This window comes from Brachyistius frenatus, unplaced genomic scaffold, assembly GCF_029030835.1.
Source record: "Brachyistius frenatus isolate BFR_SWC_R1_liver_20210118 unplaced genomic scaffold, ASM2903083v1 Contig_57, whole genome shotgun sequence".
Lineage (NCBI taxonomy): Eukaryota > Metazoa > Chordata > Actinopteri > Embiotocidae > Brachyistius > Brachyistius frenatus.
Window position 1 is genome coordinate 1036349 of NW_027210656.1, and position 22570 is coordinate 1058918.

General features: G+C 42.1%; 1 protein-coding gene across 1 annotated transcript; it reads right to left on the reverse strand.

The window, feature by feature from the left end:
- Window positions 1-420: 420 nt before the first annotated feature.
- LOC138624970 (polycystin-1-like protein 1) lies at window positions 421-21219 on the reverse strand. The gene is made up of 47 exons (XM_069705576.1): window positions 21016-21219; window positions 20660-20792; window positions 20380-20583; window positions 20011-20192; window positions 19086-19289; window positions 18772-18935; window positions 18493-18678; window positions 18173-18343; window positions 17516-17587; window positions 17258-17437; window positions 17097-17174; window positions 16467-16609; window positions 16096-16216; window positions 15707-15845; window positions 14872-15064; window positions 14604-14660; window positions 14230-14504; window positions 14127-14181; window positions 13803-14045; window positions 13612-13725; window positions 13307-13458; window positions 13107-13207; window positions 12519-12717; window positions 12330-12413; window positions 11913-12108; window positions 9583-9689; window positions 9317-9416; window positions 9106-9228; window positions 8849-9022; window positions 8495-8614; window positions 7615-8108; window positions 7407-7491; window positions 7130-7315; window positions 6930-7048; window positions 6733-6843; window positions 6538-6646; window positions 5762-5830; window positions 4880-4965; window positions 4521-4755; window positions 3714-3818; window positions 3279-3419; window positions 2875-3009; window positions 2338-2526; window positions 2043-2204; window positions 1606-1773; window positions 914-1014; window positions 421-829 (listed from the first exon to the last, which is right to left on the reverse strand). The coding sequence occupies exons 1-47, from the start codon at window positions 21120-21122 to the stop codon at window positions 523-525; spliced, it is 7179 nt and encodes a 2392-aa protein (XP_069561677.1). The 5' UTR covers window positions 21123-21219; the 3' UTR covers window positions 421-522.
- Between the last annotated feature and the right edge of the window lie 1351 nt (window positions 21220-22570).

Sequence of the window (22570 nt, forward strand, 5' to 3'; positions counted from 1 at the left end):
CAGTTCACGTACATCTTCCTCATGTAATACACAAACCGTGAACACGCGTCATAATTCAACACGGTTTTAAGCCTTAAAAGAGAAAATGATCATCAAAACACCTTGAACGCTTATATCAAGGTAGTTTAGGGTACTTTAGGTTTAATTAGAGGGTATTACTGCTCTCTATGTGCCACACGATAACCCGGAAGCACCAGTCACAAGGTATTCCTATAAAGCAGGGTACGGTATGAACTATTTGCTAACAAATAATGCTTTGCAAAACCCGATAACCTATACAAAACAACAATAAAATACATTTGGATTGGTAAATAAATCTAATACAAATAATATAGGCCTAACTGCAGATTCTTTTCTTATTTCAAATGAAAAACAAAACAAACAACAAAAAAAACACTTTAACCAATAACCTGGCACCCACAAAGGAAAATAAGACTTCTTTATTAAACAGGAAATTGTACAGTGCAGACTTTTTGAGATGTCTTGTTCTTTCAACTTGTTTGCAGTCTCTCTGTAAGGACTCTACTGTGTATCTGGCTCTACTCTCTCAAGCTCCTCATGCACTAGAACCTCCACCACCACCACCTCCGCATGGGTAGCCTGAGTTTTACTTAACCAGCAGCCGTCGTTTGTTTCAGTCCATTGGCCAGCTTGCTTAACCGGAACACATTCTTTTGGAAAGCTTTTGAGTGATGTTGACTCTGGGCAGGACAGGCAGTTTTTACTGCTTAATTTATAATCAGATGGCCCAGCAATGTCTGAGAGGAGACTGTGTCTCGTTTGGCCTCTCTGATGTAGAACCTGCAGGATCTCCAGTTCAACTTGGGACCTGGTAATAAGAGAAATGAGGAGTCACTTGTTTGTTGAATCGTAATATCTGCTGAATAATGAGTCGCTATCCTGATTTTGTTACCTGAACTGGTGAGATGCAAGTGGGGTGTCTCCATAATTTGACAAACAGTGGTCACCTACATCTGCGGGGTTGTTCATCATCGTCTGTGGCCTCACAGAGTCCTTACAGAATCATACAATCAAACAGATTTATTTTCATGTGTTTTGTGTAAAAGCAAGTAAGTATATGTGTGTGTGTGTGTGTGTGTGTCCTGCGTGGTGGAAGAAGAACTCAGGTCCTTTACTTAAGTTAAAGTAATGTGAAAATACTAAATAATACTGAAAAGCTTGTACTATCAGCAAATTGTACTTAAAGTATTAAAAGTATAAGTACACACTTTAATATTACTGCTGCGTTAATGTGCATTTTAACGCTAGAGTTATTAAAGGTTGTGCCTATATTACTGTCGGTTGGTGTGTCAGAACCGCATATCTCTAAAAAGTCAACAAGCTCATGCATCTTAAAGTATCAAAGACCAATTAATCCTCCAATTTTTCTGAATAAATCAAATTCAGAATCCCCAAATTTGGAGCAAAAGTCTGTACAATATTTGCCGCTGAGATTTAGTGGAGCAGAAGTATGAAGCTGCATGAAATGGAAATACTCGAGTAGATTAGAAATAAATGAAATAAGTATTTAAGTTATGCTTAGTTACATTCCACCACTGTGAACTGTATGCATGTGTCTGCGTGTTTGACACGAGGCAGGGTCACCTGTGTGCTCATGCTGGAGGATTGTGGTGCAGGTGATGCGTCAGGACCGTCCTCCTCTCTGTAGCGGTGGGCTTCGGGGGGCAGAGTGTGGTGCAGGCTGTCGGAGAAGGTGTCGAGTCTGAGCAGCAGTTCATCCACTAAGCTCTCGAACTCCTCGAGGTAATACGTCTGCAACAAAAGGAAATGTCACGTACACCTGAATTCGAAGGAGAGTTGATTAGAACATTTCTGGAAGAGTTGGTAACCATAACAACAGTCTCATCTGTTTACAGTGACACAATTTGACAATGATATATACAGTAGATATTGAAAATGCTACAGAGCAACCTAAATAGTTTGTAGTTTTTTTTGTTTGTTTGTTTTACTTGTATATATTTTTGATAAACATGAACATTCTGCTTCTTTTTTTTTTTAGGGACCGAGCAGCTTTTCCTCACCCTCCCCTCCACGTGTTTGTCAATCCATGCTGGTCGATGCTGCCCGGTGAACTCAGAGACCCTCTCCCTAATGTAGCCCGCCAATTCTGCTGAGGTGAAGACATTCCTCCTGCTTTGAGATCTTTTGCCACTTCTGACCAATGAGGACACGGCCCCCATCACCTGTAAGAGAGACACATCAGAACTCTTGACAGGTTGTTTCTTGCAGCACTATAGTACGCACAGATCAACCAGTCGTTCAACTATTCAGTCACAGGTTTTACAAAGAGAAAAAAAATTAATAGTATATATGTACCACTGCTGTCAGAACCACAGTAGAGGACAGATAGAGAGCTCCACAGTATAAGAAATCGTGCCCAGGAAGGAGGAGGAGGCGCCCGGTGGCTTTGAGGCCCCAGCAGTGAGTCCAAAGTGCCCAAGAGCTTTCTATGTACAGCAGATTCCTCATGCAGGACAACACCGCGAGAAGGATCAGACCTGACATCTAGAAGAGGAGAAGGTGCAGATTTCTGGTGTCGTGTTTCTAACAGTTTTAGAGTCAAAACTTTCTGACATTTTGGTAAAAAAAAAAAAAACATCTTAATTTGTCCTAAGCGGGTAAAAGTCCAGAAAAATTATATCAGCGTTGCATGTGTGGGTGGATGGGACACCAAAGAAAACTGTATTATTGCATATGAATTACCTCTATAATTTCCAGTATTTTTCCAAGTCTAAGCAAAACATGTTAATACATACAGCCTATTGACAATCAAGCAATGACACCGTCTACCGCTCATGCTGCCTGGAGTGAAGACCTCTCCCAACTAGTTTTATTGCTGTATAATGTGTTTACCGTTGGCCAAAGGAGGCTGGAGAGTGCGTGGGCAAAGACTGTAGCAGCGGTATCTAAAGTCCTGTTCACCCGCAGCACGGTCACGCACTTCATGGTGAGAAGGAAGAGCATGATACCACGCAGAGTACGAATAAACTGCAGACACAACGGACATCATCCTCTCTGTTAGTCATCAAAAACAACATGTCTGGTTCACAACGTGATCTAAAAATGTATTATAACTACAACGTGATGTTAAATGTGGCGTTATAACAATGCTATGCTTGTAAACTAATCATAATTAGCTTGTTAAAGATGAGTTGTTTTTTTTTCATTTTCCAATGGATGGTGATGTAATAAAATAAGGAGAACAGGCAGTTTCTCAACATTAACAATCTTTTCCTTCATTGGTGTCTTTCTCTCACTTGTTCCCAGGTGGCCAGGTGGCTAACATCAACACGCCCTCTGTGGTTGTGACTCTGCAGCAGCTCCACCACCTCCATGACAAGGGTGGAGTGATGGACGTGACAGATGTAATATGTGAGTGTCACCACCAGCAGACTGACCTGCAAAAGACAGACACAGTGTGAAGTGTGTATTTCTACACAAGCGAAGTGAAATCAGGTACATTTGAAACCCCGCTGTGCACTTTGACCTTCAGATATTATTTTTTTCCTGTGCTTTACTTGACAGCTGTGTTAGTTTAACAGCAACAGGTTGCTTTACCCTTTCAGTGAGGTCAGTGCGATCTTGTTTGCGTTGGTGTGTGGTTGAAGGAGTGAGGGTGTGGGTGTGTTATCTGCTGTAAAATCAAGCTGTCTGTACGTGAACTTCTTCAGTTTTAACTCTGCCAGACTTACTTCCGCCCAGTTGCTGGGTGTCCTCCAGTATCCCATCAGCCCTTCCTGTCCAACATTGGACACTTGATAACAGAGTTGTAGTACAGACAAGAAGAGGAAGAAGAGCTGGTGGCGAGGAAGAGAAAATGTGGAAAAAACAAAAAACGTTAGAATATCATCAAACACTAAAATATAATCTGATTTTTGAAAATTGAAATTAAGTGATACATCAGTATGTCTGTAGATGCTTTCTTAACTTTATGATAGAGTTGAAAACTAGTTTTTGAATTATCACGGGGATTCCCACACTGTGAAACCAGTACGAACAGGCCACAATTGCACTCCAACGTGAAAAAGATTTTTTTTTAAAAATTAAAAAAAATGTTAAGTATTTAAACAGATAAATAAATAAAATGTGTCCATGCTTAGCCACGTAGGATGACGTGATTAGTATAATGCTAACATTAGCTTGATTGACTCCTCAGTCATTAAATTCAGCAAATGAAATGTGGAGAATTTTTAAACATTGGCTGAAAGGTCTTGTTGGACAGTTGAGACAAGAGGAGATGGGGTCGGGAGTTGAGCCTCCACATGCATGTGGCACCACTTCTAGCAAGGGATGTAAATGTGGGCAACTATTACTTAATAGGAGCCTTATGTTGTCGTTATTTAGCTCTTGTGAGGTCATTGAATTGTTAAATTAGTCCTATTTTATTTTACGAAAATGTTGGTATCTGCCGTATGGAGTGGAACATGTGAGATGACAATGCTGCGATAACTTTGGGGAACCCCTGTGATAGAGATAAAAAACGCAAGTAAGCATTTTACCTGGCAGACCATAACAACATAGTCCCAGACAGCAGGAGTGTGATACACCCTGACTGACAGGACTTTGGCGGAGGGCAGTAGGACACCGACGGGGCTCCGTTCAGTGAGCAGAGTCACGCTGGTGAACAGGTTTGGTGCAGGGCTGTACAAAGTGAACTGAACCTCCAGGGCCACCGTCTGTCCTCCCAGCCAGCCGGCTGAATGCAGAAGTTTCAGTTTTGATGCAGCGTCAGACCTGCGGAAGAGAAGAACTGACTGATGGTGGTGGTGATTTTTTTTTTTATAGACATCAGAGCTGATACCACTGATCATTTGAACAAAAAAAACAAAAAAATGTGTTTCCACTGTGCGTTTCTCACTTTGTGTGTCCTAAGCCAACCGTAGCGCTGGGCCCTGAGTAGCAACCCAGCTGACCACATGTCCTTGGAAGTGTTACCATGGAAACCTAGGAATTGTGAGACTTGAGTGTGCGTTAAGACGGTACCCCGTACCCCCGACAGCAGTAAGAAAAGATTATCTAAGAGACCTGGGCGTACATACAGAACACAGACTGTCAGAATACACACAGTCAGGACAGCACATTAATTAAGGATGCATAAAAAAAATACTAAACCGTTACACAATTGCAGCTTTAACGAATGCACAATACAAAGTTGTTTTTCTATAAATACGGGTACTCCAAAAAAAATCCTTTATTTCTCATTGCAATTAAAAACTTTGACCCATCCTAAAATTGATCACTCGGACTAATGCAGTCTAGTAGAACACTCGTGCAATAAAACCTATCTTAAGGTTATGACATTGAGGTTTGTTGAAATATTATAACCTTTATAAATAGGACTTGTGGGAGTGTTTTTATTAGAATGTATTAGTTATAGCTGGGTGTACCTCATAAACTGGCAACTGAGTGAGTGTAGATCTTTTTGTGGACTGGGTGCATCTTTGTGAAACAGCACTCTCTACAGGGGGTTTAGTGCAAAACAAGAAAAGATGGGGTGTTTTTTTTTTTTTGTTTTTTTTAAGTAGATGGGTGTTATTTCACAACAGACCTATATATTAAAATATAATTATTTTTCTTATGGAAAACCATTACCAGTGCAGTTTGTGAAATTAGAACTGTTCTAGTTTTGATAATCCAAAATAAACACAAAAAAACCCTCTATTACTGTATTTTCAGTTGATGCTTGTATTGAAATAAGTTAGCAAAGGTTAGAAATTTAAAGGAATTTTTTACAACTTACCTGGCTCTGAAATGTGTCTGATATCTCCATCTTCTGCAGGATTGGATCTCCTATCAAAATGTGTGACTGCTAAACAACATCAAAATATCAAAAAGAAAAATGGTTAGAGAAGTGATTGTTTTCACTTTATAATGACATGTAGAATAAGATCTTTCCTAAAAAGAAAAAAAAAGTGACTTTTAATGGATCAAAGAGACTTGGACACATGGTCAATGTAAATGAACTTCTCAGTCCTTGACAGGTTCAGATCTTTTATCAACCTGCTTAAAGTTCCCCTCCAATTGAAAACGTTTTTCTTCTTGTTCCTACAGTTGAATATTTAAGCTTTACTGTGCAAAATTATGTATTTGCAGAGTTTAAAACTAGAAGATTGTTTTCACATTCTCAGCTGAAGTGAGAAAGTTTCTATCTGCTCAGTAATAACCTGACTTTAAAGTCTACAAGCATGATTTGTGACATCACAAATATTCTGGCGGCCAATCGTGGTCCGATATCCAACTCGTGCAAGCGTGATACGGAGACTTGAAATGGACATTCACTGAGAATTACTTTACAGGAAAGCTTGACACATCTTGTGTCGAGCAGCGAAACTTTAGAAGTGACATTTATTTGCATATTCATAGATTCTGGAATTTTTAATGAGTCACAAAATATTATTCAGTAGAGTATATTTAATATACTATATTTAATTTAAGTAGTGTATTTTGAAATTGTCTTGAGGGGATCTTGAACTTACATAAAACTTGATTTACTCTCGAGTTTTAGTCGTAGCTTACCTCAGGTTTGGCCGATGCATTCTTGTACAGTAAATCAAGCAGACTTGTGTGTGTCCACTTCCACCAGTCATCATCTTTTTGTATGGACATAAAATCATTCTCATGGTTCCTGATGAAAGATAACATCTCAGTTTTCTGTGTTCGTGGTGAGTGGCGTTGATAAATAGAGATCCAGCACGTGTGTGCGACTGTTACCTTATAAACTGCCTGCTGACAGCTCTGTTGAGGTGGTAATGGTCACTGAATGAGTTGCTGTAGGTTATACACATCAACAGGAAAAGCATGGAGGCCCAGAGAGAAAAATTTCTGCATGACATAGAGAAGAGTGGATATCTTATACAGCTCTAAATTATATACAAACAGGAGGGAGCACAAAAACACAAAGACCGAACCTCAGTGTTTTATGGATGAGAGTCTCTCTTCTTTTCTTCCCACGAGTTTTCCTCAGCTCTGCTGGAGTCTGTGGGCTCACGAGTCGCAGGTGGCGTTCTCTCTGACGAGCTCTGAGACGCTGTCAATCAAAAATAATTAACTTTATGTTTCAGGAGGAAAGATCAGAACAGACTGAACTGAACGACAGTCTCTTTTTCACCTCTTCAAGGTACGAGCATCTTTTCTGGAGTAAAGCAGATGGCCTGAGCTGCTCTTCAGGTCGATCAGCACCAGTGTGGTTCCACAGTTTTGAAGTCTCTACCTCAAACTCCCTTATACTGAGGAAACTATGAAAGTCTGGTCTTCTCCTGTACCAACAGGAGACAGTCACGGCAACTGTAAGTATCTGGAAAAGACAAATAAAGCTTGTTATTCTACATTACTCCATTATTTAGTTCAAATGCACGTATTTAGTCAAAAGGCAGGAATTAAATTACCACAGCTGGGTGGATGAGGAAGATGCAAGACATCACAGAGATGAAAAGAGAGTGAACCCAAAGTAGAACCTTGCTGCTGCTGAATCTGACACATAAAAACACACACACGGAGACACAGTTACAGTGTGACACTGACGCAAAACAAAAACTCAGTGCAGCTCATTAACTTTTCATTATCATCCATCTGATGGTGTCACACTTCCACTACCTCATTCCCAGCGCTGCAGAGAGCACCAGGCAGCAGAGGGACAGCAGCAGACACAGGGCCCAGGCCACATGGTGACACCGCTGGGAGGCTTGTCTGAATCTTCCCTCCCTAAGTTTGTCGATGACTCCGAAGCCGCTGCTGTGACCAGACCACGCTGTCTGGTGACGGCTGCCTTCTTCAAAGCTGCGGCCTGATGAACATTTTCTTCGAGGATCTTTCTCCTTTTGTGCTGGCTGACATTCATCCCTCGTATCTGACAAACCAGAATTTTGGGTTCCACGAAACCTGCCGCTCTCGGTTAAAAGTTCTTTACCCTGAGGCGCTCGGTCGGCATTGCTCCCTTTAGAAACCACCATTAACGTTTGGGGCACTGGTACCACACCGCTCTCTAATGCACCCTCCTTTCTTGTGACCACATCTGGTTCGACTGCAGCTCCGTTATCTGTGTCTTTATGCTCTTGAATCGTCGAGGAGACTGACAGGAGGTCCGTGTCCTGCGGCACAAAAAGAAGGATCCGACAAATTTAAAATGCTGCGAGAAGAAAAGAAAAGAAGGAGGAACAGAAAATACCTAAAGGTGACAGACAACCTGGTATTTTTTCCTCCAGACTTCCTGTGCCCACAGCTGAAGGCTGCTCCAAGAGAGTTGAGGCTCAAACACACTATCATTTACTGAAAGAGCATCTGTGAAGATAAAGAAGGGATAAAGAATAAGATGAGGAGACAAGAGGACAAAAAAAATAACATACAAATTGGGGTTGTGTATTACCTCGGTGTAATCCCATAACAATTTAATGTGAAACCAAATGTCACCTTCAAAACAGTCCTTTCGAGTTATTCTGCCCTTTAAGTGATGGATTCCTGACCCCGTCAGCTCGACCCCACGCAGTCGGAAAAGGAAAGATATCACTGTTGCTGCGGGCAACACAGCCACCGCACTCAAAAGTCCCGTTGTTATAGAAACAGCTGACATGTCGACAAAACCCAACTCGGATGGCAACTGTGAACAAGAAATTCAGAACCAAAGGATTGCAGGTAACAAGTTTTACAACTGTCGTGTATCAAATCTTGAACTTTGATTTTGATTTCATCAAGGTTGGTGCTAGATAGGATCCGCTGGAGGGACACATGCCCCAAACTCAACACTGCTGTGATTGGTTGTTTTACTGCCAATCAACAGGCAGGGCTTCCCTCCCGCTGATCCAATCGAGCACCGGTGTTTTTATTCACCTACCGGATCATCCGTTTGTGCTATGATTACTGTGTTGACACATGCATACCCCAACACCAGCAGCACACACACGCTAAGTCTCTGACTGTGTGTGAAGGAGGTAGGACAGGGGCAGCTGTACACAGACATCCAAATGTGGAAATCAGCCACGTAGTCAGGTAGCTTGAGGCACAACATCTGCAAGCATACAAGGTAGAGACTCGGCGTCACATGGTAACACAAATATAATGAGTGTTTACAGGTGTATGTGAGCGTTGTACCTGAGCAAAGCCCGTCCCTTCCGTGCAAACACGTAGCATCCTCTCCACTCGGCCATCGCCTTTGTTCACGGCCAACCAGCACTGACCAATACACAGCCATCTCTTCTCATTCCCTCTGTTCACCTGAATTAACAAACCATCTTGATTATCAAATCAAAGTCCAAGCTTTGAGATAAGACACAGTCATAGACACTAAACTGGCGGGATTTACCTCGGAGACCTCCACTTGTTTGAGGTACCAGTCCGCGGAGGGTCCAGAGTTGTCATGCCATAAGTGAACCCCCCACACCGGGCCCAGGCTGTCTGCTGCACTGTGGGGTAAAGACACACAAGTAGGAGTTGAATGAATTAGCAAAGCAAATGTGATCAAGTAGTATTTTAGTAAAATGTGTTGCATACTATATATTTATTTAATGTGGAAAACAAAAAAACAACATCTTAATTTCAGGTCATATTTGGAGCCGTGGAGGATGTTACCTGAGTATAAATGTGTCTTGAGAGTTCCTCCTGAAGAGAGTGCATCCTGGGACTTTAAGTTCTTTTGTCTGTGAGGACCCGTCTTCACCATGTAGCATTATGTAAACCTGGTAAACATGTTTTCCAAATGCACGTTAGACTTTACAGTCTTTTATAGCTCATATTGCTCACACACTCATTCAGATTAATAGTTTAGACATTAATGTTGTTATTCTGAAAGCACACTGTTCAAGGACATGTGTTGTGATCTTCACATTTATATCTTAGCCACCTGTTCATTTCTCATGCTGTTCAGTGACATGCTCTATGTGCTTATAAAGCCAATAACTGAGTGCCAGACTGTCTCTTGCTGTCAGGTAATATTTCAGAATGAGGAGTGCTGCAGGTTTTCCGGCGTTGCTGCTCTGTCTGTCCTGGACATGGGCTCAGGGGGACAGCGGAGGGGTGACAGGGAACGATGTTACTCAGACAGTCGGAGAAATCCACAAGAAAGATGTTCCGTTTGAGATGCAGGGCATTGAAGCAAGTCGTGATCAGAGCGACGGACGCACCAACATCATCCCTGACATCTGGGCTGAGCTGAAGGAGCTCAGAGACATGGTCATCGAACAAAAGGTGGAGCTGAGGAACAGCCAGATCGAGATAGAGAAGCTGGAGCAAGAGAATGCAGGTGATACACAGACTGAAACACACCAGTTAATGTGAATTTACTGATTTAGTTACATCTCAACAAGTGTCGGCCATACAGGCCAGAGTGACAGTAAATTAAAGCTCGAATGTGGATGTTGTCAAAATTGACAAATATTTAGATATCGATTTAAAAAAAAGGAATTTCTGTTTATAACCTATTCACTGTCTTGTCAACCTTCAGAATGAAAAGCCGCATCTAAGTTTTACAGCTGACCCTTCCACAAAAAAACCACATGAATTGCATGTGCAAAAACTCATGTAATCACATGTAACCACATGATGCATGATATTGCACGTGTAAAACATTTTTCGTCAGGAAACACGTGGTTTTGGAAAGTTGTCATGGTGTCATGTGAAGCCTGTGTAGGTTCCAATGTGAAAACTTTTCCACAAATTTTCCTCATGTTATAATATGCTGCAACATGTGATAAACATGTGTCATACATGTGATCACCTGTATCCTAAATGGAAAACATGGGAAACTCGCAGGGACTATACTGTATTCACCTGTTTTATAGTTTGACCAGAGAGCGTCAGCCACTTCTGTGCTGTTCTTGTTCTCCCTCATTTACATTTTCAGCATTATAGACAATTTTTTTTTTTAATTAATTAATTTAGTTAGGATTTTTACATTTGACTGTTGACTGACTTTGAACCGATTTCAACAGCAGCTTTAAATGCGTTCACAGATTTGAAGGCCAGAATGAGCACCAGTGAAAACCAGGTGGAGGAACTCATGAGAGAGAACGCAGGTGAGCCACGAGTATCACTGAAAATAATCCAATGTATGTCAACAATGGGATTCAGAGGTGCTTCCCTAAAACTGTGGTTTATTATTAACTTTCTAGTAAAAATGTGGAGGAGGAGCTCAAGAGCTCTAAAGCTATAAAAAGCATTAAGTGTAATGTGTTAGCACAGAGAAGATATTTATTGGGGCTGAGATCATAAGTAAGATCATATTTGAACCTTTTGTTGAAATGCAGACGTGCCAGTTTGTTAGGTACACATAGCATTGTTTTAAGTTCTACTGTGTTCTACAAAACATAATTATATTAATTTATTTAGCCAAAACCAGTTTTACATGCTGATGAGATTTCACACCTGGCTGTTAGATAAACACTCCATTCGTTTATTTTGGCTTCTGTTGCAGATATTGTGGCTGACAAGTGAAAGTAAGAGTATTTTTTTCAAAGTCTAATATATGATGCTAGCAGTGAGAGTGGCAGGTTCAGGTTCATCTTCAATGTAAAATGATGCAGAGTGAAACACCTAATAAAAATGAAAATGAAAATATAAATAAATTAAGCAGGAGTGACATGTTACAGTTGTTACTATAATTGAAAGCCTGCTGGCTGTTAGCGGTCGTGTGATTCTGCTTTATGTTTAGCTGCCCTTTGTGAATGAAGAGAGTATTTTTCCAAATAAATAAATCTCTGTAAAAAAAGACTTGGAAAATTGAACAAAAACATTCAACAATGGGAGACACGAACATAGAAACCTTGTGGTCATGATGAACATGTTTCTATTACAGTAAAATGTGTTAATTCTTGAGAGCATCCATGTGCAGTTAAATGCAATGCGACCATAGAGGCCAGTGAGAATGAATGATGGGTTTAAAGGAACCAAAAAAACAGCTTTACCTTTGCACTCAGACGGGCTGCAGAGCAGAGACCAGTGTGGATGGTGACAGCATAGAGATGTGGGTCATATGGAGAGTTGTCAGAAAGATAGTGGACTCTTCCATTCATCTCAGCTCTCTTACACAGCACCAGCCCCGGGATGTACAGGCACACGAACACCACCAGGACACCCAGGACTGTCAGATCACTGGACACACTGAGGTTTCAGAGAGGCAGAAAGCAAGTTGTATTCATATTTTGACCTCTCTTTACTTGGACAATATCTTACATCTTATAAGAAGCAAAACATTGTGATATTACTTGTGTTATACTGGAGCATGTAAATAAAAGGTCCAGACTATCGCTACAGTTGAAGGAACAGTGATGTTGTTTGTTCTTGACAAATACAAGATCCAGATCTCAGGGGGATGAGGTCACCTTAGGAACGGGTCCAGATCGGCTGTGTCATGGCTGCTCTGGATCTGCTGCTGCGCCACAGTCAGCGGCCTCAACTGGTGGCAACTGGATTCAACACCCAGAAACAAGTGATTAATCTAACCTGTACATTCTTTTTTTTTTTTTCTTACAGTGTGTGTGAATGTGTTTTATGCTTATTTCATGCCTTACCTGCAGTTCACTGCAGAAGTTGTTTCTGATTGCCGTGTCCTGCAGCCGTGGGGTGTCCAGGCCCCCTGCTGGCCGTCCCAGGACAAACACAGACTGCTGTCCACTGAGAGGCTGTAACTTATCTGTTCACTCAGGCGCTTGCCTCTGGGTGCTTTCTCAAAATCAGCGTTAAGCAGGGCCAAGTGACCAACACCTGCAGCTAGAAAATTTTATGATTTTGGTGAGACCGTTTTCAAATGTACATGTGAAATGTTAAAGCAAGTGCAGGAAAGTAATCTGAGCCAGCTACACAGAATTAGTACAAATATTATCTTGCTAAGTACTGTGTTGGAAAGAGTTAAATGGTAAAAGATAACTTTTTGATATGACTACCTCTTAACACAGCATATTTAAAAAAAAAAAAAGATTCTTATTCTCAAAATGATATCCAATGACTAGTGACTATATAACTGAAATTTTTGACATGTTACACTTTGCTAAAGCATTAATGGATGATTGATTTGATAGATACTTTTTATGTATATGTCCATTTCATAGATGGTAAGAGGAGGAGGGACAGAGCTGAAAACAAAGAACCGAGAGACTCACCATTGAGGTGGGATGGGGGCAGACTGATCCGTGTGGTGTTGCTCTCCCAGTGGTGAATCCTTTGCAGGTGGTGCATGCTGGGAGTTGGCCTCTCAAACATCCTGAAACATCAGAGATTCATGCCATATTTATGTCATTTACTCAAAACTCATTATCATCATGTTTTCATACAGCTCGAAATTGAGTCTCTGCAAGTCTACCTGAAGAGCAGCATGATGGGAAACGCCTTGTTGAGTGGTGGCGTGAACACGACTGTCAGCTGGATGGCCTGCTGCAAGTGCTCGTGGGTAATGTTGAAGCTGTGGTAGTTGACCTGGCTGCGCAGAAGGATGTACTCACGTGTAGAGCTCTTCTACAGCCGAGATGTGATCAGTTACTCACTGAAGAAGTTCACTGAGAGCTCAACAGTAAAAATCAGCTTTGTACACAACGCTTTTCATAAATATAACTTTTTTTTTGTTAAGAAGAAATCTCCACAGGGCACCTTTATTTTTCACAAACATACTTTACTGTGTGGGTGCAGCAGCTCGATGCTGATTGGCTGAATGAGGGGGCGAATGGGGATCTTTCTCCTCGTGCTGCACTTGTACAGACTCAGGTCAACCACTTGTCCACTCAGCTGGAAATCAAAGTAGTAGGTAAGAGTGACACCTTGCCTTTAAATCACTAAATGTCTACATATCCTGCTGTTTTCACCTGTGTGGGATAGCTGGCCCAGCTGTAAGGGCTGTGAGCAAGCTCAGTCAGCACTTTGAGGACACACTGTTGATGGGAAGGGATGTGATGAGCAAACAGCATCTGGATCAGAGAAGCCGGCATGTAGAAAGTGGTGGAGCCACTGCTCATGACTGTGGACGTTTGGTTTTGGCGTGCGGCATACAAGGTGATAAAATCAGTGCTAACTCTGTGCTCCTGGGTCTCATGGAACAAAAGGGACTTCTGAAAAAAAGAGACTGGATATTAGTGTGAGTGTGGGGAGGACATCTTTACATGTATAAAAACATGCACGTTTTCTCTCACCCGCATTAAGTCTGAAGCAGTCTGCAGAATATCAGCTACAAGCGGCACCAGTTGCCTTGTTGGACTTGATCCGCCCTGTTTGATGTGAGGACAGGAGGATGACTCTGGTAGACAGCCACCAGGAGCATCTTCAACATCTCTTGTGTTTTCACCAGTCAGTGAATCTGATTCCTGTGCTTTTGTAATGTCGGCACTGTTGTGTGTTCTAGGTGTGTTTTCATAACTAGTGACCGCTTGAAGGCTGTATGAAAGCAGGCTGACCAGAGAGTTGAGTGTCTTCTGGTTACCATGGTACTGATCTGGAGCACTGGACTTAGAAAAAAGCTCTGAGACAACCTGAACATGAGCTGTTACTTGCCTGGCACTCACTAATGTCACCTAAAAGGAATAAAAGCAAGCATGAGAAACCATTTTAATCTGTCAGCAAGCATCTGTCAGTGTCTCCTTGTCCATGAAAGAGAGCAACCGTTCACCTACCTGACTTGTAACTTGCAGAAGGTCTTTAAGAATACGGATGTTGTCTGCCATTGATTCCTGGGATTGAATTACATGTGAGATAATTCAGCAAAACAATGTTATTCTGTTAACCTTAAAGTACTGTGCTGGTGTGTGTGTGTGTGTGTGTGTGTGTGTGTGTGTGTGTGTGTGTGTGTGTGTGTGTGTGTGTGTGTGTGTGTGTGTGTGTGTGTGTGTGTGTGTGTGTGTGTGTGTGTGTGTGTGTGTGTGTGTGTGTGTGTGTGTGTACCTGTTCGCTGCTCTCGAGCTCACACACTGTGCAAATGAGCACATTGCGCACGTGTCTCTGTGCGTGTGTGTTGGCCGCAGTGTCCCGACTGAGTCTGTTCAGGACGCCGGAGAGGAGACTGACGTAGTTACGAATCTCCACACTGTTCCCAAGCTGCACCAGAGCCGACAGGTTCCTCAGACCTGACTCTGAGCTGGAGCGAATGAAAAATTAATAACAGAATGTGGTATCCATAGTGCTGTCGTAATTAATGCAGCATAGAAGAGCTCTACTGTTGTTGTCTCGCTCTGAATGTTTTATAGACTTTCAACCCCCAGAGAGCCACTTTTAGACTGCTAGATTGTATAAAATCGCTGTATATTCTCCACTATAACAAAGTTTGTCTTTTCATTTAGCTCTTTTAATCAGCAGATGAAGAACTTAGACCAACTGAACCTGCAGTAGAAATGTACAGAAGATCCAAACTAAACTCCATTTATAAGTAACTTAACTAAAATGTACAACTCCAGAATGTTAACCCAAAACATTATTTCACATTTATTAATTGTGAGAAAGCGTTTTGTTACAATTTATAAGTCTTATATTTGGCACGTACGACTAATAAGTGATGTATATTCATAAAATGTATGAAATTTAAAAGTATTTAAGAGTAAGGTGCATAATTCTTCAATCTGACATCCAAATTTCTTCTCGTAATCTAAAGTGTCCATATTGAACTCTGGTTTACTGTCACTCAAAATTACAATATTGCATGGATACTGTGTTACTTTGAATTTGAGCACATTTTTAATGAAGCCCTGAAACACGAACGTAAAATGAATTAATTGATTCTTACAGCTCCAGATCAGGATTATGATGAGAAGAAGAAGAAGACGAGGTGTCTCTGAGAAAGCTTGGTCGGACTTGGACGGTGACAGGACAGGGTTTGGTGGCGGACCCATGTGTGCCGCTTCTTATTTCTGTATAAATTATCACTATAGAAACAACGATAAATAAGTTTACTTAATACATCAAATGGAAATGTCAGTGATACAATGCAAAAAAAAAAGTGTATTAATGTGTACTTTAATATTCACAAATTAGGGTCCATGTGCATGTTGTTTTGCCTGTGTGTGTGTGTGTGTGTGTGTGTGTGTGTGTGTGTGTGTGTGTGTGTGTGTGTGTGTGTGTGTGTGTGTGTGTGTGTGTGTGTGTGTGTGTGTGTGTGTGTGTGTGTGTGTGTACCTTTATAGTCATCACTGGGGTCACCTGAAGGAAGGCTGAAGTAGTATTGGAAGTCTCTCCCGTGGTACAGTGTCCTGGGGGGTCGTCCTCCTACACTGTAGCTGTACTCATACAGTAAGTCCTTCAAACACACATATTTACACACACACCAAACCATGTGAGGGACATGCAGGGACAAATGTACCCAAATCAAAACTGGAGAGAAGAGGAGGATAGATGACTGAACTCAAATGTGAAAGAATGTGCAATTTATGCAGCTTAATTTAAATATATAAAATTTTACTGGGAATTTGTTTACATATAAAGCATCTGGCACATCATGCATGGTCAACCAAGCAATACGTGTGTTAACTGTGTTTAAAAGAATATACCTCCCTCCCTGAGCTGCAGAAGACACTGAAGTGTGTGCGTAGCTCAACTCCTTGTTCTGGCTGCACCTGGCACGTCATGCCCTTTGGAACAGGGTTGGTTTGAAGGAACAGCTGAGTCCGGCCCAGAAAACTATTTTGAGATGCTGAAGTTCATCAGACAAAAACAGAGAGCATCGTTCACGCAAAGATCCCAACCTACAAGTGATTGACTGAATCAGAGCCAACGCGGTCATTATTATGTTAACCCTCGTGTTGTCCTTGGATCAAAATGACCCGCAGCTGTGTTCAACCAAGTTCTATTTTATTTTCATATTTTTTGGGGATCATTGGTGACAAGGAGGCTGTGAGGGTTTCTTTAAAGAATGACGACCAATGATCCCAAAAAATATAGAAATAAAATAGAACTTGGTTGAACACAGCTGCGGGTCATTTTGACCAGAGGACAACACGAGGGTTAAGGTTACAGTACGCAAACATTTAGAAACCAAAGCTGCATTTTGTCTTATTCTGCTGTTACAACTCATCTCCTATGGCTCATTTTGAGATGTATTATTTAGAAATATTTCTTCTATCAATTTTTCTATCTTTTTATACCTTAACAAAAATGTCAGCTCTTGTGTTGAGACTTACTGACAGTGACCTCCACCATGTATCTGCTCTTTGGCCTCAGGCTGAAGGGTCTGAAGCCGAGTGAAGGGGAGGAGATTCCTGTACAGATTCAAAGAGAAAGTAAAAGGACTAAACGCTGAGACAGACAAACACGGACAGGAAATGATTTCTGAATGATGTACCTGTGTAAGTGAAGGACTCAAACAGGCCTCTGTCGACTGAGTCTCGGGGTAAGTCGAGCAAAGTTGGCTCCTGAAGCACCACAGGTGGCTCAGGATCCACCAAATTACTCCCCTCATCTTCATGAAATGCTGGATTAAACACCGAGTCATCTCCTGCGCTGAAGCCCTCATCGTCCACACCTGGGAATACACACGGGAAAATAAACATCCATCTCATATCAAATACAGTAGCAAACACAGATACAGCGTGTAGTGTACCTGTGGGTCTTCCTGCTGACATCCCCGGGTCTCCTTCCTCTGCACTCGGGAAGGGGACATCATAATCTGGATCTGTAACACAATTAGCTTTAATGCTAAATGACAGAATGACATTAAAATAATTAAGATGATAATACAGTGTATTTGGAAAACCAGGTCTTTCAAACTCTTTTAGCTCCTTTTAGTTTTACTGCCCTCAGCTTGCCTACTTGAATTAAGTCTCACTGCTCTCATTAATGTTATTTATTAGTTACTTTGTGCTGACAGCACCAAGTAGCAGACAACCTCAGAGACTAGCTGGTGAACACGTCATAGTATTTAGCAGCTAAAGAGCCTCATTTCTCTCAGGAGGTGGTGGAGACCAAAAGTCGGCAAAAAGAATATTGGATTTAAATTCATCATCTGAATACAAAAATTACTCCGAAATGAAAGATAATGTGGCTCCTGTATGCTGGATTTGCAACTGTTTTCTTAAAAAGTTCACTACAGTAGCTTTCATTTCTCTTATCTTTTTTCAAGCCTTTTTTGCAGGTGTCTTAAAGGGCCAGAATACCTGAAAACACTTTAATTTGACTGTTCAAAGACCAAATTTATTTCTTCACCAATGGCTGTTTGAATTTGAATGTGTGACTTCCAAACCAAAATGTTTTTTCTTACCCAGCCGGCCATCCACATCCCCCCTCTCTAGCACTGGAGGAGAAAATTCCCAGTCAGCAGAAGAGTCAGGGTCAAATGGAAATTCGCTGATAAAGTCCCTCTGGACAAAATGGTCTGGATCTAGGAAACTACCATTGTCAAGGACAAAAGGACTAGTGGAGTGCTTTGACTCTGTGTGAGGAGAGAGGAGGAGATTTAGTGACATGGTGGTATACGTTCTCGGTCTGAAGTTTCTTCTTTTTTTTTTTTATCTCACAAACTACAGTCTAACACACCAGCTTTGTTTGACGTGTTTCTGTTCTTGTTAGACAATGTCTCACTGTAGGGCAGGTCCAGATAGAGCTCTTTGGCCTCTGTTTCAGAGGCATTCTCGGGAAAGGATGAAGAAGTAGAGGCATAGTCAGTGTGGGTGTAATGTGAAGTATTCCCAGGAATCTGAGGGGAGGTATCAGGATCCTCCTTGATGGTGGACGGAGCACTGAGATCTGATGTATAACAGAACAGGACTGGAACAGAACAGAACAGATGAGCAAAGATTCAATGTCAGAAATGTCCTTTCAAATGAAAGGAGTAAGGGGAGGAATTTGTCTTTGTTTTACCCTCCGTGACGGGCTTGGATGAAACGTTGACCAGGTACAGACTCCAGCTGTACTGGGTGTGTTTTACAGGAATGTTACAGTCTTCACAGATGGCGCTGACTGAGAAAGACTTATCCCAGTTCACATGGTCTCCCTGGCAGTCACGGCAGTAAACGGATACCTTCCTGGATCGGATGTATGATTGGGCATAGCGTAGCAGGGCACGTTAAAAGTCACGTATTGGATCAAGGTGCTATTTTCAATGGTAATTTTCAGCCCCAAGAGCTTAAATTAATGGTTCCTCCTCTCTTTTTGCTTCGTTTTTGAACTCATACCTGATTGTGTTTGATGTTACAGTGAGGAAAGCCTCTGATGAAGCTGAGCGCTCTCCGCTGTGGACGGTGAAGGTGAACTGGAACTGGTCAAAGTTGTGTTTCAGGAAACTGACAGGGAGTGTGAGCACAGGGGATGAACTGGGAATGTGGTGGCTGAAACAGGAGCTGGGGATGGAGCTGACTGGCTTACATGTCCAGCTGTAGCTATACAGAGAAAATTAGAGAAGATGTTCACTTCCAAACACACAAATCTTTTCAGAGGGACACACACGAATATGAAAGACAAAAATTACTCCAAAATAGGAAAACAAGATATGAAACAACTAAAAGAGACACAAAATGACCACAGAAAACTATTTAAAGTTGTTTTTTGATTTTCATTTTGTTATTATTGCACTGGAATATAACATCCCTATTTAAAACTTTCTGAATGCACAAATGTTCACAAATAGCCTGTAGCTAAAGAGTTAAATAAAAGCTCGGCTATATTTTGTGTGGCTGTTTAACCTCAATAAACTTCAATTCAAAAAGTTAAATTCAATTATCGGGTTAATATTGCAGTTCTCATGATACCCGTCACCCGTGTCCAGTTTGCGAGCTAGCTACAAAGACGAGATGAATAGTGAGCTAAAAGTTGAAGTTATACTTATTAAAGACGGAGGTGCCGTGTTTTTTTTAAATGACACGTTGACGAAGCAGATGGAAATCAAAGCAATTACATTGCGATCACCAAATTCCCCATAAAAGCGTACAGTTGTTGTATCTTGTCAATTTTCTTTTAACAGGAAGGTTTCTCTGCTTTCTGACAGACACTCGTATTCGCAAAATATCCATACAGTATCGTTTGCAGTCCATTTATACGCATGTTATCCTGCCTTGGGTTAGATGTCCATTTAAAGGTTTTAAAGCAGGCCACAGTTGCTACCTGAGCGGGTTCATGGGGAAGTCAGGGTCGTAAGACGCTTGCCCATCCAGGGTTACTGTGGTGTTGCTGATGCTGCTGATGAAGACGTTGGTGCCGCCCTGGATGAAAGGCACAGGGGGGCTCGGTGTCACCTGAACTCTCACGCTGTAGTTACTGTACACCACGCTGCCGACGACCTGGACCTGCAGATGAATGACAGCCAGGGCTCGAGTTGATTTCTTGTTTGGTAAAAAAAAAAGAAATAAGTGCAATGCCCGTATGTTCGTACTATTATTAACAGAACTTGTGACAAAATGTAGAGCTGGATGCCTTTTAAATCATTTATCCCAGTTTAAAGATCAATGCGCAGCAGTTCTTGTCATTACTTACCCTGGCTCTGGCAGTATAGGTGTCGTATTGCAGGAGGTGGCTCTGCAGACTGAGGCTCTGTTTGTGTGTGTCTGTGAGAGGCAGAGGGACGACCCTGCCGTCAGAGTCACGTAACGTCCAGGTGTAGTTGAGACCTCCTGATGAGTCACAGTCAACTTCTGTCTCATACGTCACCCCCAGACGGATAACCTCATGTCTTTGCACCTAGGTGCAGAGAGGACAAATCATTATCTTATTGCCATTATCCGGTTGCATGTTTCGGTAAATGTCCAGCCCGTACCTGTAGTTTGAGAGGCCCCATGTTTTTGACTGCTGGAGGCCGACAAGGCTGGTCCACCACGAAGATGTGGCTGCTCAGAGAGGCCGAGCTGACCAGGTTAAACACGGTCACCTCGACTCTGAACTCTCCTGTTCTGGAGAGACAAATGCATGTACACTAAATCAAGGCATAAATGCGCATTACACATAAAAGGGTTCATTTTTATATTCACTTGAAAGAACAACGCTAAGACAAGCTGACGAGGATGTCAGGAACGAGAGAGAATTTAATATTGTCACATAAAAAGCATCGGAAATGAAATTCACCTGAGGAACATTTAAAACTAACTTCAAATCGAGTGTAACTCTTCGGCTCACCTGTGGAAGACGTGCCTTTCGGTGCTCTGTCCTGTCCTGGTTGTTCCGTCTCCGAAGCTCCACAGGAAGGTCGCGTTAGTTCCTACGTTCACCCGGCAACTCAGCATCACCGTGTGATTCCGCAGGGCCGAGGCCCGGTGCACCAGCCGGTTGAGCTTCACTCCTCTCTGGACGAGCAGCGGGAACACATCGGAGGTGACGGATGTCCGACCACGAGACGCCACTACGGCTACATTGTAACTGCGTCGAGACGGGTGAGATTTGACTGGTGAGTCACTCGCACTACTAGATTGAACATTGTCAAAGGGAAGCTAAGGTTCCTGCATGTACAACAGGCTAATCTATTTAATTATACCCGAGTGACAAGTTTGTTGTTTTAATCAGTTGAATAACAGAATTTGAAAAATGATCATTTGCTATTTTTCGGACAAAAACATGCGAATCTTAATCTTTTAAGTCAAAGAAGTACCAACTTGTATTTTGAATGTTTTGGACTCGGGTCTCGTACCTGCCGGGGTTGTGATATCTTTTGATGATGGTCCTTGTTCTGGTTCTGGCTGATCTGGAGTCTCCAAAGTGCCAGATGAACTCCACAGGACCTGGTCCATCAGCTACAGCCAGGAAGAGTATATCTGTGTTTGTGGGATAGGCTTGCTTTGCCGCATAAATCCTCACAGCTTGGGGATAAAAGAGACACATGACCATCACATACAGTATATACTATAGATAAGGACTGTTTTAGGACAGAGATGTGCAAATATAAACCATTTGAGGTTGATATTGTGTCAAGACAGTGGCCATTTAAACATTTATGTTACACTGATTTAAGAATAAAAATGTAGAAATCTTTTTTTTAACATTTACAAGAAAAGAGGGTTCAAAAATGTGGCTTTATTGTTTAAATGTCTTTACTCTTGTTATCTGCGTTGTGAATCAGACTTCGCCTGGTGGGTGCTTGCCATGTTGGATTAATTGTAGCTTGTGGTAACGGCTTCCTGTTCCCCTTCACACACACTCTCACGTCTCTATTCTGAGAAGACACTCGGTTCTCAGCTCGAAGCTCAATTACTACATAGCCAGTGTGGTTGAAAAGCAAAACCACCGTTGCCTCAACTCCTGTCACGTAGCTGCTGTTTCTGCACAGTAATGTTGAGTTCACCAGCAGAGAGACTGTAACATTTGACCCCGACGAGACGCTGAATACAACCAAGTATTTTTGATTTGTCGTGACCCCACTGGGAATGTCCAGCAGCAGCTCTGCGACTGGATCTTGAACCTGGATTTGTGTTTCAAATGAGGCCCGGCTGACTGGATTAAGGGCCTGAACAGTGACAGTATAACAGCCTGCTTTTGGAAGAGACACTTTGATGCTCCACTCCTCGGTTGTCTTCTTCAGCACGATGGCATCATGCAGACCGATCGTCCAAACCACTCTTGTGGCTTGGCGCGGCTGGCGTCGCCAACGACCTCCAGGCTGAATTGTGCTCGTGTTCGCCTGAGGGCACAGACACGCTCGTACACCATCAAGGCTCGGGGGAGGACGGTGGAGAGCAGC

What these genes read in the sequence shown, in the direction of transcription:
- LOC138624970 (XM_069705576.1), bottom strand. Translation starts at nt 21,122, where the DNA reads ATGCTGAGTTGCCGGGTGAACGTAGGAACTAACGCGACCTTCCTGTGG. An exon ending in CCCCAGTGATGACTATAAAG is followed by an intron (nt 15,846 to 16,095) that starts GTACACACACAC and finishes TTGTTTCTATAG; the next exon opens with TGATAATTTATACAGAAATA. An exon ending in CAGCCCGTCTGAGTGCAAAG is followed by an intron (nt 9,690 to 11,912) that starts GTAAAGCTGTTT and finishes CATGTTTACCAG; the next exon opens with GTTTACATAATGCTACATGG.